Source organism: Hyaena hyaena, unplaced genomic scaffold (genome assembly GCF_003009895.1).
Source record: "Hyaena hyaena isolate Hyena2069 unplaced genomic scaffold, ASM300989v1 scaffold_345, whole genome shotgun sequence".
Lineage (NCBI taxonomy): Eukaryota > Metazoa > Chordata > Mammalia > Carnivora > Hyaenidae > Hyaena > Hyaena hyaena.
In genome coordinates this window covers 1,279,005-1,295,009 of record NW_024080976.1, presented here as the reverse complement: position 1 = coordinate 1,295,009, position 16,005 = coordinate 1,279,005, and the positions used below count along the sequence as shown (strand labels likewise).

The window sequence follows — 16,005 nt, the reverse complement described above, 5'->3', positions numbered from 1 at the left end:
AAGCAGTCAGGTACCAGTCACACCATTGTCAACATGAAAGAAGTCCTAATAAGGAAAAAGACTCTAAATGTGGAGAATGTGGAAAAGCCTTTAATAGTAGGTCAGACTTGATGAAGCATCAGAGAATTCATGAAAGCAAAAAAAGTAATGAAAATAAGAAATGTGCCTATATCCATGGCTCTGAAGTTACTAAACCTCAGAGCACTAATACTGGTGAGAAACCTCATAAATGTAAAGAATGTGGGAAAGCCTTCCATTCTAGCTCACAACTTCGTAAACATCAAAAGATCCATATAGGTGAGAAACCCTATAAATGTAAAGAATGTAGAAAGGCCTTTCCATCTACCTCACAACTTAATTTACATCAGAGAATTCATACAGATGAGAAATACTATGAATGTAAGGAATGTGGGAAAGCCTTTACCCGTCCCTCACACCTTCTTCGACATCAGAGAATCCATACTGGTGAGAAACCCCACAAATGTAAGGATTGTGGGAAAGCTTTTCGTTATGACACGCAACTTAGTCTTCATCAGATAATTCATACTGGTGAAAGACGTTATGAATGTAAGGAATGTGGGAAGGTATATAGTTGTGCCTCACAACTGAGTCTACATCAAAGAATTCATACTGGTGAGAAACCTCATAAATGTAAGGAATGTGGGAAAGCTTTTATCTCTGATTCACATCTTCTTCGACATCAGAGTGTTCATACTGGTGAGAAACCATATAAATGTAAGCAGTGTGGAAAAGCCTTTCGTCGTGGCTCAGAACTTACTCGACACCAAAGAGCTCACACTGGTGAGAAACCCTATAAATGTAGGGAGTGTAAAATGGCCTTTACTTGTAGCACAGAACTTATTCGACATCAAAAAGTTCACACGGGTGAGAGACCCCATAAATGTAAGGAATGTGGGAAGGCTTTTATTCGAAAGTCAGAACTTACTCATCATGAGAGAAGTCATACTGGTGAAAAGCCCTATGAGTGTAAGGAATGCGGGAAGGCCTTTGGTCGTGGCTCAGAACTTAATCGACACCAGAAAATTCATACTGGTGAGAAACCTTACAAATGTAAGCAATGTGGGAAGGCTTTTATTCGTGGCTCACACCTTAGTAAACATCAAAGAATTCATACAGAACAGAGAAGTGAATGAAGACATGTGGGAAGCCTCAAAATTTTATTGACATCTGCAAAGTCCTGCTAGTAAAACACAAACCCACCAGCTGATTTTAAGGGATGTGAGAAAGTGTTTGAAGATAACAACTTAATATCAGAATTCACACTGTGAACATAAGGCCTTTATTTGAGGGCTAGAATTTGATGTGTTACTGCTGAGATATTTGATAAATGTTAGTGATTGGGAGCGTTCTCTTCATGTTTCAAAATTTATTAGACCATCAGGATTCAATTAGTTTAAAAATGAAACAACTTCATGAATGTAAGGAAAGTAGGAAGGCTTTGGAAGGCAGTTAACATGTCAGTGACAGTCCTACAGGCGTTTCTCAGCATCAGGCTCATTTGCCCTGTGAGAAATCAGGATTCATAATAGAAATGTCATATAGAGAGAGATAAATTTGCTTTAACTTAAGTTACTCATCCGGTAATTCATACTTGGGAAAAGGCTATAGTAATGTTAAAAATGCAGCAGATTCTTCTATCCCACTAAAATCTTGTTAAATATTTGCCAGCTTATTCACTAAAACTAATCTGAACTGACTGAGAGTGGACAGGATTTAACAAGTGCTCAGTCTTTACTTGACTTCACCATTTTAATTCCTTTCTTATAGGGCAAATGACTTAACTAGGCCTAAATTTTCTCACTTATAAATTAGTAATATTAGTACCATCTTGTTAGCATTGTGAAGATTAAATAATTACATTATATCCCTTAGAATACCGTGTGGCTCATGTAAGTGTGTTAGATGAGAGCTGCTTTTATTACTTTATTTTTATACTTGTGGTTGGAGATCATATGAGAGTAAGGCCTTATGTGTGCAATGACTAGAGGAACATCTTACATCATCTTTTTATTGAGTGTCTGGTAATTCCTTCTGGAGAAAAATTAAAAACTGAAGTTTTCATTCACCTTATCCTCTTGTGTCAGTAGAGGAAAGGAAATCAAGGCAAATTACAATTAGGAGTGAATGACAGAGGGACAATTAGGTGTTGAAATTTGCAGAATGAAACAAAGCTATACCCAGGAAGATAACTTCTTTCAGTATGGGTAGAAAGTGGAGACAGTTAATGGCCAGGATTCATTGTCAGTTCACTGTACTTGGCGCACTGCCTGTGCTGATAGGTTCCCTGTAAACACATGTTGAAATCGGGAAGGAGGGAGTGAATAGATATTTATCTCTGATGTGTAGAAAAGCTCTCACAAAGTAAGTGCAAAGCAAAACAAACCAAAAACCTTGAAAACTTTTGAAATGGGAAAATAAACCCTCAAGCATCATGAATGAGAGGATATGTAACTACAAAAACAGAGTTTTAAAGAAATAAGGCAATACAGTTTTGGTAGACACTGTTGGTTGCCTACCCATTGGTGGTAGCCATTTTCCCTTTGCCAGGACCGCCTGCTGCCCCTTCTGAAGTCTAGCTTTTGCTGTCCTAGTTTGCTTAATGATTGCACATATATGTGATAGTCCTGGCCATAAAAGATCTGAGCAAAAGTCATATGTAGGCTTTATGTTAAATTTTCTTTCCTAACAGAATAGGAAATGGTCCTCTTATACCCAGGATGCATGTCTATATGTGTAATACCTGGAACTGTGGCCATTTTGCTACCACACGGGTAAGAGGCTGAGATTGGCACAGGGGATGGATTGGAATTATCTGCATCCTTGACATTGTTGAGCTGATGAAAAAATGCAGAACTGCTGTGTTCCTGGACTTTGAGTAAAATAAGAAACTCATGCGTATCAGTTTTAAGTTTGTACTCTTTTTTTTTTTATGATATATCAGAGTCCTGGAAAAAAATATTTTTGTGTGTATATACACCTATTTATTCACCTTTAATTTAGTAAGATGGGGAAATGCTTATATTTGGCTTCTTTTTATGGTATATCTGAAATTGTGGTAAAGCATTATTTTCTTAAAAATTTTTAGACATGTATATATATATATTCTACTTTGATTTAGTAAGACATGAGAAATATTTTTTTACATTCAGCATTTTATAATGTGTGTTTATATTCAGCTTTTTAAAGCATGTCTGAAATCCTGAAAGATGTTTTCCTGAATAAAGAATCAATAAATTGATATAAATAGGTATACCATATGATTCCTCTCATATCAGTATATCTAACAGATAAAATCTTCTAAGTGTTCAACATACAAAGAGTCACAACTGGGGCGCCTGGGTGGCTCAGTAGGTTGGGTGTCCAACTTCGGCTTAGGTTATTATCTCGCGGTTCGTGGGTTTGAGCCCCATGTTGGGCTCTGCTCTCAGCTAGCTCGGAGCCCGGAGCCTGCTTCGGATTCGGTGTCTCCCTCTTTCTCTGACCCTCCCCTGCTCACACTGTGTCTCTCTCTCTCAGAAATAAATAAAACACTAAAAAAAAAAAAAAAAAGAGTCACAGCTATCAGGCTAACAACCCTTTTAAGAAATTTGGAAGGGTGCCTGGGTGGCTCAGTCGGCTAAGCATCCAACTTTGGCTCAGGTCATGATCTCATGGTTCAGGAGTTCGAGCCCTGATTTGGGCTCTGTGCTGACAGCTCAGAGCCTAGAGCCTGATTCAGATTCTGCGTCTCCATCTCTCTGTCCCTCCCCTGCTCACACTCTGTTTCTCTCTCAAAAATAAATAAGCAATTTTGGAAAAGGACAACATTCAAATCAAATCACCCCCCAAAAAAAAGAATCCATTGTACTTACAGTATATGGATATTCCAATTAAAATAGCAAGTTAAATCTAGCAACCTATTAAAGAAAATTGTTTATTTGTCCAGAATATGACTCATGACCTGATCTGTCCAATTATTTTTTAAGTAATGTATAAATGTAGTGTTTACACGTTGAAAACTAAATCCTAAAATAACTATTTTTCCCACTCAAAGTGGTAACTGAGAAACTATTACAGCACATGCATATTCAGATGCTGTGAAGTCACTGTAGTTATCTACTTAATTGGATCTCATGGGCTGTAGATACATTTGGCATAATCACTAGTGGATTCCACTTTAATCTCACATTTTAAAAAATAATACTTCACATAAGCTTAATGTAAACATGTATTATATGGTAAACTAAATCAATTATAGCTAAGTAGCCCATTGGAGGAGAATTTATGATAAAAATCCAAGCATTTTTTATTTTTTTAAGTATGCTCTATGCCCATGTAGGGTGTAAATTCCAGACCCTGAGATCAAGAATCGCATGCATGCTCTGCTGACTGAGCCAGCCAGGTGCTTCCAAGCATTTTTTAAAGGAGGAAAATGATTGCTAAATTGTATCTGCACTGGTATAATCATTTCTTAAATCTGTTCTTGAAAGTTGTACATACTGTTTTAATAGGACAACTTCTACCCTTAGGAGGAATTGAAGAATTAATAAAGATAGGCAAAACCAGGCATGATCATAATACTGGTTTCATTATAATTGCTAATATTTTTTGATATAACATGTTAAGAGATTATTCTCTTTCAGTTTTTGCCCATGTATATGTATTTTCCTTTTTTCAAGACTTGAAAGTTGTAATCTAGTTTCATATAACATGTTTTACAAAAAAAGAAAACCAAAACAGGGTTATATTATTTTTAAAATATTTTTTAACTTTTTATTATTTATTTTTGAGAGAGAGAGAGACAGAGCATGAATTGGGGGAGGAACAGAGAGAGAGGGAGATACAGAATCCGAAGCAGGCTTCAGGCTCTGAGCGGTCAGCACAGAGCCTGTTACGGGGCTCAAACCCACGGAGTGTGAGATCATGAACTGAGTCGAAGTCTGATGCTTAACCGACTGAGCCACCCAGATGCCCCAAAACACGGTTGTATTATAAACATTAAAAACCTATCAGGGTGCCTGGATGGCTCAGTCTGAAGGGCATATGACTCTTGATCTTGCAGTCATGAGTTCAAGCCCCATGTTGGATGTAGAGATTATAAATCAATTTAAAAAACAAACAACTAGAGGCGCGTGGGTGGCTAAGTTGGTTAAGCATCTGACTTTAGATCTCGGCTTGATTCGTGACCTCACAGTTTGTAGTTTCAAGTGAGCCACACGTTGGGTGACTTTCAGCGTGGAGCCTGCTTAGGGCTCTCTGTCTCCCTCTCTGCCCATCCCCGCTTGCACTCTCAAAAATGGATTTAAAAACAGTAACAACAGCTACATTTATACTCTGAATTGCCATTACCAAAGCCTTCCATGCTTTTTGCCGTTCTCAAGAAGCATGCCCACATCTAGGAAGTTTGTTGTGGTGGTGGTGGTGGTGGGGGGGTGTGTGTGTGTAGTGTAATTTAGTATAAATGGGATCATGCTTACACATTGAGGTGCAATCTCCTTTTCTCACTTGGTAATTTACCATGACTGGGCTTCCAGCCAGCCAGTGCCTACAAGTGTAACTTTTTAGCTTTTAGACTCTTAAATCATAAAGACAGAGCATAATATATGCAGCCCAGTCTTCTACCACTTCACTTCAGATTTGTTATTTTACAAATAATTGTACAATTTTACTACACGTGTGTTGTTTCATGTTGGTGTTTGTGTTGAGTGGATGGATTCCTACCAGTTGGATTCCTTGCCTTACAACATAATGTATTTTAAATGTAGTAGTTAATACCTTATTATTTTCTGAAATTAACCATTAATCTAGGAATATATGTCCATTCCCAACAACTTCAGTGAAGAATGAATCTTTTGTTCCCCCCCAATGTTTTGCTCCTACAGAAAAAATAAGGAAAAATAGAGAAATGAAAGATATCTTACATGAATTTTTAAATTTGTAATGTAGAAATATTGTTCCCTACTATATTATTATCACACATTATATTCCGAAAGTTAAAATTTTTTTAAATGAGGCCTTTTAATTAATGATTATTCATTTTAGCTTTCTCTTCTGGATTGGTAACGTGCAAACATAAAATTTTTTAAATTTAGCCCAGATTAAGTGCCTACTCAAATCAACTTCTGTGAAGTATTTGTGGAACCAGTTGCTGTTTTGCAAGATTCAGTTTAACTAAGTAAGAATCTTAAAACAGTCAATAATATAAAACATTAGAAATAAGTAATTCCATAGAGGAAGAAATAAAAGAACCCAAATGGTAATGGACTTCACTTAAAAAAAAAAAAAAAGAATGAGTCTTTTGTTAAGTTGAATGAAGAGGGTGCTTGGGTGGCTCAGTGGGCTAAGCATCCAACTTCAGCTCAGGTCATGACTCATGGTTCATGAGTTTGAGACTCACATTGGGCTCTATGCTGACAGCTCAGAGCCTGGAGCCTGCTTCTGATTCATTCTCTCTTTCTCTCTCTCTGCCTCTCCCTTGCTTGTGCGTGCTCTCTCTCTCTCTCAAAAATAAATAAACATTAAGAAAAATAAAATAAGGGCTCCTGGATGGCCAAGTTGGTTGCCCGTCCGACTTCGGCTCAGGTCATGATCTCACAGTCCATGGGTTTGAGACCCGCATCGGGCTCTGTGCTGACAGCTCAGAGCCTGGAGCCTGTTTCAGATTCTGTGTCTCCCTCTCTCTCTGACCCTCCCCTGCTCATGCTGTCTCTCTCAGAAATAAATAAAACATTTAAAAATTTTTAAAATAAAAATAAAATTTTTAAAAATGAAGAAAAAAAGTGCCTTAATTTGCATTTTCTTAACTGCTGGTGAGGTTGAACATTTATGCCTAAGAGTTATTTGAATTTTGTTGCCGTGAATTGCTTGTTTTTATGTATTCCATTTTTTCTATTTTTAAATTTATTCATTTTTTAAATGTTTTATTTATTTCCGAGAGAGAGAGACAGCATAAGCAGGGGAGGGTCAGAGAGAGGGAGATACAGAATCTAAAGCAGGCTCCAGGCTCTGAGCTAGCTGTCAGCACAGAGCCTGACAAGGGGCTCAAACTCACCATCTGTGAGATCATGACCTGAGCTGAAGCCGGTTGAACGCGCTCAACTGACTAAGCCACCCAGGCGCCCATGTATTCCGTTTTTTAAATTGGAGTAGTTTTTGAAGGAGTTTGTAGAAACTTTGTTACATACTTTGCAGTTGGTTTTCTTAGTCTAGCATGTATTTTTTACCTTTTTTAATGGCAAAAGAAACCAACAGACTTTTTCTGTGAAGGGTCAGGCAGTAAATATTTTAGGCTTTGTGGTCATAGAGAATCTTCTCTGCCTTTGTAGTGTGAAAGCGTACATGAACCAGTGGTCTTAACCAGAGGTAGTTTTACCTTTCCTACTCCTAATCCCAGGAGACATTGGGCAGTGTCCAGAGACATTTTTGGTTGTCAGTTTGAAGGGGAGGGCTGCTGTCATCTAGTGGGCAAAGGCCAGGGATGCTCTGAATACCCTGTAATGCATAGTACAGCCCCTCACAACAGATCTGGGGGTGGCTCAGTTGATTAAGCGGGTCTGACTTCAGCTCAGGTCATAATCTCACGGTTGGTGGGTTTGAGCCTCGCGTTGGGCTCTGTACTGACAGCTCAGAGCCTAGAGCCTGCTTCAGATTCTGTGTCTCCCTCTCTTTCTGCCTCTTTCCCACTTGTGCTTTCTCTTTCTCTCTCTCTAGATAAATAAACATTAGAAAAAATGTTTAGAATTATCTGGTCCAAAATATCATTAGTGCTGAAGTTGAGAAATCCTGAATGTAAGAAAATGGGCATGGCTATTTTCCAATAAAATTATTTACACAAACAATCAATAGGCCATATTTGGCCAGCAAGCTGTAGTTTGCTCAGCACGTTTTAAATATCTTTTTTGCTGTATGATATCTACTTTTATGGTATTGTTCCAGTATTCTTCTAATTTTTCCAAACTTTCTTATTTTATGCTTTTAAATTTTCTTGACTAAATAATTCAGAAAAACAGTAGCACCTGTATAACTGGTGCTTACTAATTAGACATCTAATTGTTTTTTATTAAAATTTTATAAAAGAAGTAAATCATTTCATAAATAAGTCTTGTCTTTTCCCTTCAGTCTTGCTCTTCTCCCTGTGTCTGCAGAGGCAATAACTTGGTGAACATAATATCTGTAAAATCAATACTTAAGTGTATACACAGATGGCACATATGGGTTTCCAAGTAACAAAATGGTGATACATATTTCTGCAATTTTTCTTATTGACAATATGTGAGATCTCAAACTTGAAAAATACCTAATTTTAATGTGCTGTGTTGTGTTTTTTATACAGTTTATTCATTGAAGTCTCTTTATTGGTGAAATAGAAAACAATTGCAGATAAGAAAAATCATTTCTATATATTTTAGCAAGGAATTTACTAAAGAATATTTTGTCATTTGAAAAATTCTCAGAACACCAAGGAATTAGACTTAAGGGCTGTACAATCCAGAAAAAAAGTAAGGATAAAGGTCCAGATATACAACAAATATAAAGGCTCAGATACACAGTTTCTTGAATAGTACTTGGATGTAGTACTGTTAAAGAAAATCTATTGCTACTTTATGCTTCTCCCCTAATGTTCTAAGGACTGGGAGCTGGAAACTTCCAACAGCTGCCATAGGGGAACCAGTCACTCCTGCCACTGCGAATCCTATCCTTCCATATGCCACCACCACTCCATTATGCTCACTTCCTCCGCCTCCAAGTTCAGCTAGTACCTGCTGGAACCTAGATTGCATGCCAACTCCCACCTGCAGTGGAGTCCAGGTGAAGTATGTGGATTGTGATGAGAAATCACAATTTGGGACGAGATGACGGATTCATTCTTGTCTGACATGATCCCACTGAATCTGGTGGAACAAGTACATTTGCTGACCCTGGATGGAATCATGGATAGACCATACCCTGACTGAGTCCACCATATAAATCAAAACTGTAAGCGTTGTTTATGGATGGGGTCTTCCCTCCTTCAGCTCAGGCATGTTGCAGGGCGCGTGAGATGCCAGATGAGGAAAGAAGACATGGCTTCTGCCTTTCTGGTCCTCGTTCTCTTCCAACTTGCTGTCCCTAGAAAACTGTTCAGAGAAAAAAATTAATTTTTCTTAGTATAAAGCTAGGTTGGGTCATTTTATATTGGTTCTTAAATATTATTACATTAGTTACACATTATTAATACGCATGTACGAAGAAGAAAGGGCTTTCTCTCCTCATCTACTACTCTCCTGCAAATGCAATGGCCCAGAACTTTTTACCATTTTAATCACAGGGCAGGTCAGCCCATTAGAAAGAGATATACTAATCTGATTACACTGCAATTTATTCCCTACTCTACTGCCAACTCCCACTCTTCATCCTTCATTCAGTTATATGAGAAGGATCCAGGAAAAATTCAAGATAATGCCCAACTCCAGTGGAAGAGGTAAGCTAATGGATGAAATACAACCAAAGTGAAATTCTAAGAGGGGCACTTACCTGGCCCGATTGGTAGAGCATGCAGTTCTTGACCTCAGGGTTGTAAGTTTGAATCCCACTTTAGGTGTAGAGATTATTTGAAAATACAATCTTAAGGGGTGACTGACTGGCTTAGTCAGAAGAGCATGCAACTCTTGATCCTGGCTGGGGTCATGAGTTCAAGTTCCACATGGGGTATAGAGTTTACTTAAGTAAAGACAACTTTTTAAAAAATCATAAATGTGAAACATAATTGACCTTACAGGCCATATTAAAATTTTAAGTGACAACATACAAAACTAAGTGCATACTATAATTACAGTGATTTTCACCTCTGAGTTTATCCATTTGTCTGTTTTGTTTCCAGTTTTTGGCTATTATAAATGTAAAATATTCTTTCTTAATTGGAGTACAGTTGACATCTGTGTAGTACATGCTTCATTAAACTAAGGAGATTCTCTGAAATAACTCATTCAATACTCATCCCTTCTGTGAATGCAAAAAATAAAATAAAAAATAAATCATGCTAATTAACCTCCTTGTTTACTACAATAGGTCTTGCTTTCATTTATAAACCACAATTTCACTATTATAGAGCCTGGTGGCTTTTGATGGCCAGAGAGATCTTTAGAAAGATCTTTAGAGAGATGCAGCAATGTTATATTAAGGGAAATAGTGAATTTTTCAAGATAAAAAAGACTGTTAAGCCTGAAACAATCCGTTAATGACTGACAGCAAAAATGGCAAGTAATTAGTTGTTCCCTGTATTTGATTGAACTAAAAAACATTGTCAGGAGTGATCTTAAGGCTTTGATTAAGTGAATAAATATACAATTTCCTTAGTGTTGAATCCAAGTTAGCTTGTGGTCAGTCAGCTAAAAAATTGAACCCTAACAAAACCCTGCTTATCTTCATGCTAACATTTTTACATAGTTAAAATGTGTCAGTGTCCTCCAGCCGATCACTACCAGGAACATTTCTTGTATTCAAACAAGCTGGGTTTACTGCTCATTGTAGCAAAGGGGAATAACAACATTGAGTTTGTGTTTATTAATTTAGAGAAGGTTTAAGGAAGTGGGGCTTTGTTCTGGATTGGATGTTGTCAGGAATCAGGTTAATTCCATAACTGCATATCTTAAATCTTTAAAAAAATTTTAATGTTTATTCATTTTTGAGAGAGAGCACGAGTGGGAGAGGGGCAGATAGAGGGAGACACAGAATCTGAAGCAGGCTCCAGGCTCTGAGCTGTCAGCACAGAGCCTGACATGGGACTCAAGCCCATGAACCACGAGATCACAACCTGAGCCAAAGTCGGACGCTCTACCGACTGAGCCACCCAGGCGCCCCTTTATAAATCTTATCTGTAAGGAGGGAAGACTAAAGGAAGGCTAAAATGGTAATTGGTAAAGAAGTGGCAGTCGTTTCATATCAGATAAAGGGTTAGTATCCACAATCTATAAAGAACTTTCCTAACTTAACACCCAAAAAGCAAAAAAATCCAGCCAAGAAATGGGTAGAAGACATAAATAGATACTTTTCCAAAGACATCCAGATGGCTGACACATGAAAAGATGCTCAACATCACTCATCATCAGAGAAATACAAATCAAAACCACAGTGAGATACCACCTCACACCTGTCAGAATGGCAAAAATTAACAGCTCAGGCACCAACAGATGTTGGTGAGGATGCAAAGAAAGGGGAACCCTCTTATACTCTTGCTGGGAAGGCAAACTGGTGTAGCCACTCTGGAAAACAGTATGGCAGTTCCTCAAAAAGTTAAAAATAGAACTACCCTATGACCTAGCAGCTGCACTACTAAGTATTTATCCAAAGGACACACAAATGCTAATTCGAAGGGGCACATGTACCCCAAAGTTTATAGCATTGCTATCATCAATAGCCAAATTATGGAAAGAACCATTGACTGATTAATAGATAAAGGGGTATGGTATATGTATGCAATGGAATATTACTCAGTGATCAAAAAGAATGAAATCTTGGGGCGCCTGGGTGGCTCAGTCAGTTAAGCGTCTGACTTCGGCTCAGGTCATGATCTCACGGTTCATGGGTTCGAGCCCCGTGTCGGGCTCTGTGCTGACAGCTAGCTCAGAGCCTGGAGCCTGCCTCATATTCTGTGTCTCCCTCTCTCTCTGACCCTCCCCTGCTCACGCAGTCTTTCTCTTACAAACAAATAAAACATTTAAAAACAACAAAATCTTGCCATTTGCAACAATGTTGTTGAAACTAGAGTGTATTATCTTATGTTAAGCAAAATCAGAGAAAGACAAATATATGATTTCACTCATACATGGAATTTAAGAAACACAACAGATGAACATAGAGGAAGGGATGGAAAAATAAAAACAGGGAGCAAACCATAAAAGACTCTTAAATTCAGAGAATAACCAAGATTGCTGGAGGGGAGGTACGTGGGGTGATGGGCTAAGTGGGTGATGGACATCAAGGAAGGCACCTGTTGGGATGAGCACTGAGTGTCATATGGAAGTGACGAATCATTGGATTCTATTTCTGAAACCAATACTACACTGTATGTTATCTTGAATTTAAATAAAATAATTTTAAAAAGAAGTAGCATTCATTCATGCTATCCAGGAGTATGTTTAGCATTTTGTGGCTTGAATAATGTTCACATTTCGTATGTGTTTAGATATGATTACAGAGTGATCTTGTTTTTGTGTTGGTCCATCAGGGTCACAGAATTGCGTATCTAATGTTGATGTTATGTGGAATCACTTATGATCAACAGGAAAACACCGAGATGTCGTTGATAGTACCAGGCCACCTCCTGCATGTCAGAGGCAGCTTTTCTCTTTCTTAAGTGCATAAAGAGTATAAATCATAAGTATACAGCTTGATATCACTTTATCAACTGTATTAAGTTATATACAATAAATTGCACCCATTTTAATTATACAGTAGAGCTTTGAAAGGTATTACCCATGTAATTACCATGACAATTAAGATGCAGAACATTTCTATTGCTTGAGAAAATTCCTCATGGCTGTTTACAGTTAACTTCTCCCACCATACCTTGTGCCAGACAACTACTGATCTGCTCTCTGTCACTGTAGATTAGCTTGCATTTTCTGGAATTTCACAAAAAGAAATCATACAGTGTTTTATCCATTTGTGTGTGGCTTTTTCAGAGTGCTTTTGGCATATGGTTTTATTTCTTTTGAGTATGTTAGCAGGATTGGAATTCCTCAGTTGTTAACTTTATATTTTACTCTGTTAGAAATTGCTGGGGCACAGGGGTGGGTCAGTTGGTTAAGCACCTGACTTCAGCTCAGGTCATGATCTCACAGTTTATGAATTCGAGCCCCACGTTGGGGTCTGTGCTGACAGCTCAGAGCCTGGAGCCTGCTTCGGATTCTGTGTCTTCCCTTCTCTCTGCCCCTCCCCTGCTCATACTCTGTCTCTGTCTGTCTGTCTCTCAAAATAAACATTAAAAAAAGAAAGAAACTGCTAACCTGTCTTCAACAGAGGTCATTTCATTTTAAATTCCCATATCTCTCCCATATGTAGAGTTCTAGTTGCTCCATATTCTCACCAACACTTTGTACTGTCAATCTTTTCCACTCTCAGCCTATACTATCAATCTTTTTAATTTTAGCTATTCTACTGCTTGAGTCGTGGTCTCTCATTGTGGGTTTTTGCTTTTGTTTTTTAAGTAGGCTCCATGCCCAACATGTGGCTTGAACTCACAATACTGAGATCAAGAGTTGGATGCTCTACCTCCTGACCTAGGTGCCCCTGATTGTGGTTTTAACTGGCATTTCCACGGTAACTAATAATGTTGAGCATCCTTTTGTGTGTATATTGGCCACTCTTATATCTTCTTTCTGAAATATCATTAAGACTGAAGGTTTTGTTGCAGGTCAGTATTTACCTCAAAAAACCAAATAGGGACCAGAGACAGGTTCTCAATGTATTGGATACTGCAGAGAAATAGTAACAGTTGGGATACTTAGGAGGTAGAAGTCTTAAGACTATACACCTGAATAATGGAAAGGTGTATAGGAACCTATTGGATTCAAAATATGATCTATAAGACAAGATTTAAAAATTTTTTAATGTTTTATTTATTTCTGAGAGAGAGAGAAACAGCGTGAGCAGCGGAGGGTCAGAGAGAGAGGGAGACAGAATCTGAAACAGGCTCCAGGCTCTGAGCTAGCTGTATAAGACAAGATTTTTAGAGAGAAGGGACATTTTTCATGTAGTTGAGATTTGACCTTAAGACTTCACTAGAGAGCTACACAAAAACTTAGGCAACTGATGAGAATCAATTAAAAAAAACCCGAATAAGGGAGGCACCAGGGTGGCTCAGTTGATCATCCAATTTCGGCTCAGGTCATGAATTCGACTAATAGTTCATGAGTTTGAGCCCTGCATCTGGCTCACTGCTGTCAGCACAGAGCCCACTTTGGATCCTCTGTCTCCCTCTCTCTTCCCCTCCCGCCTGTGCTCTCTCAAAAATAAATATTAAAAAAAATACTGCCTGTGCCAAGAGCTTCCTTCTTTAAAAAATATCTGAATATGGAATATTTAATAAATGCTTTCAGATAGTTTGTTTTCATTTCCTTTCAAATGTCTTTATCAAAATCTCCTGCTCTTCCTACTTCAGATGAAATATAGGGTAAGCAGATAACCACCAAAATGCCCTGGGATATATAGTTTGTAGCTTAGCAAATAAGAAGTCTGGTTTAAATTTTGTGTAGTGTGTGTGCACCAAAACCCAGGACGATGGCTTAAATCTGAAGTGGGCACTGGATAATGGATGATCAACTGTTGAGAGAGGCTAGCTAGGCACAGCCATATGAAATAAAAAACTTCCTATAACAGCATAATAATGATGTTTCTTTCTATCCCTTGGTGTAATAGGATAGTCTTACTTGTTTCCTTTTCCAACAATACTTTTGAACTACCTTAGACATCATCTTTCTTATATATTGGTAAAACAGAATAAAGACAAAACATAAAATTCATTTTGACTTGCAGCTCTGTTCTTAACAAGCCCATATTCTCAGTGCCAGGCCAATGTGATGACATCAAATACCCACTCAAAAAAAAAAAAAAAAAAAAGCATTTGAGCGTTCGAACATATAGATTTTTCCTTACAAGCAACTGCATGTTTTCAGACTTGTAGATGATCTCTGGGATCCTGGAATGTCCTGATAGAAGTGTCATTGTTTGCTTGGAAGCTTTGGCCACCAGATGGTCTGCCAATGTAAGTTATGATGGGGGCTTTGGGACATACCAGTTGTGACCTCTGGAGGAACTGGAGACTAAAGGTATGAGCTCAAACCTTCAGAAGAAGCTGGAGACTAAGTGATCAGCCTCATGGGAAGAATGTGATTGAGTCCCAGGAAAAACTCTGGCAACCAAAGGCTCAGGCAAACTTCCCTGTGGGGATTATCAGGTCCTAACCAGGAAGAGGTAATGCCATTTCTGATGCTATAGGAGAGGATGACTGGCAACTCCACATTTGGATATCTCCCACTGTTTGCCCTGTGCATCTCTTCCTTTAGCTGACTCTAATTTGTATCTTTTCACTGTAATAAAACTAATCATAAGTGCACTGAGTTCTGAGTGCACAGAATCCTGGGTTCTGTGAGTTGTACTGAATTACTGAACCTAAAAGTGGTCATAAGAATTCCTGAATTTGTCAAGAAATCTGTGTTATTCATCACATTGAAAAATTAAAGGAGAAACACATCTTCGTACCAATGGATCTTAAATGGCTTCTGGCAAAATCTAGCCAGCATTAAGTATAAGAGGGATTGAGTGAAATTAGTTACGTGTAACAAAGACTATTTACTCTAAATCAAGAAATATTACACTAAATGTTTAAAGAGATACAGGATTTCCATTAAATTGGAAAAAAGAGAGAAATGTATCCCCACTAATATTCAACTTTATTCTGAAAATGCCAGCTACTGCTATGAGAAGTGTAAATAAAATAAATGTAAATATTGAGGGAAATCATTTCCATTTGCAAATACCATGACCACATGGCAGAAAACATAAGACTAAATATATAGAGTAAGATTATCTAGTAAGGTTGAAAATAAAACTATATCTAAATTTAAAATGTTAGCAAAATAATGAATACCTAAACACAAATGAAAAAGATGCTCAACTCCCTTGTTTTTAAAATTTTTTTTAATGTTTATTTATTTTTGAGAGTCAGAGAGAGCACAAGTGAGGGAGGGGCAGAGAGAGAGGGAGATACAGAATCCAAAGCAGGCTCCAGGCTCTGAGCTGTCAGCACAGAGCCTGACGTGGGGCTCAAACCCACGGACTGCAAGGTCACAACTGGAGCCGCAGTCAGATGCTTAACCGAGCCACCCAGGCGCCCCTTAACTCACCTGTAATCAGGGAAATTAAATGTTGAAACCAGTAACAGAAGAAAATATGGATGCTCATTTCAATGATTAAAGGGATTCAAAATTAGTGCAGTATTGTAGAACAAGAATATGTAGAGCTGAT

General features: G+C 38.0%; 2 protein-coding genes across 2 annotated transcripts in view; one reads left to right on the top strand and one right to left on the bottom strand.

Moving 5' to 3' along the window:
* Window positions 1-3,347, top strand: part of ZNF568 (zinc finger protein 568) — a 68,391-nt gene extending 65,044 nt beyond the window's left edge. Inside the window, 1 exon segment of the mRNA XM_039249742.1 lies at window positions 298-3,347. Within this exon segment, the coding sequence (XP_039105673.1) occupies window positions 298-1,154 (857 nt within the window). The 3' untranslated portion in view covers window positions 1,155-3,347.
* A 4,947-nt stretch (window positions 3,348-8,294) lies between these two features.
* The window catches only part of ZFP14 (ZFP14 zinc finger protein), a 33,851-nt gene continuing 26,140 nt past the window's right edge, over window positions 8,295-16,005 (bottom strand). Inside the window, exon 7 of the transcript XR_005531333.1 lies at window positions 8,295-9,116. The gene's annotated coding sequence lies outside the window, so the exon portion shown is untranslated. The remainder of the gene's footprint in view (window positions 9,117-16,005) is intronic.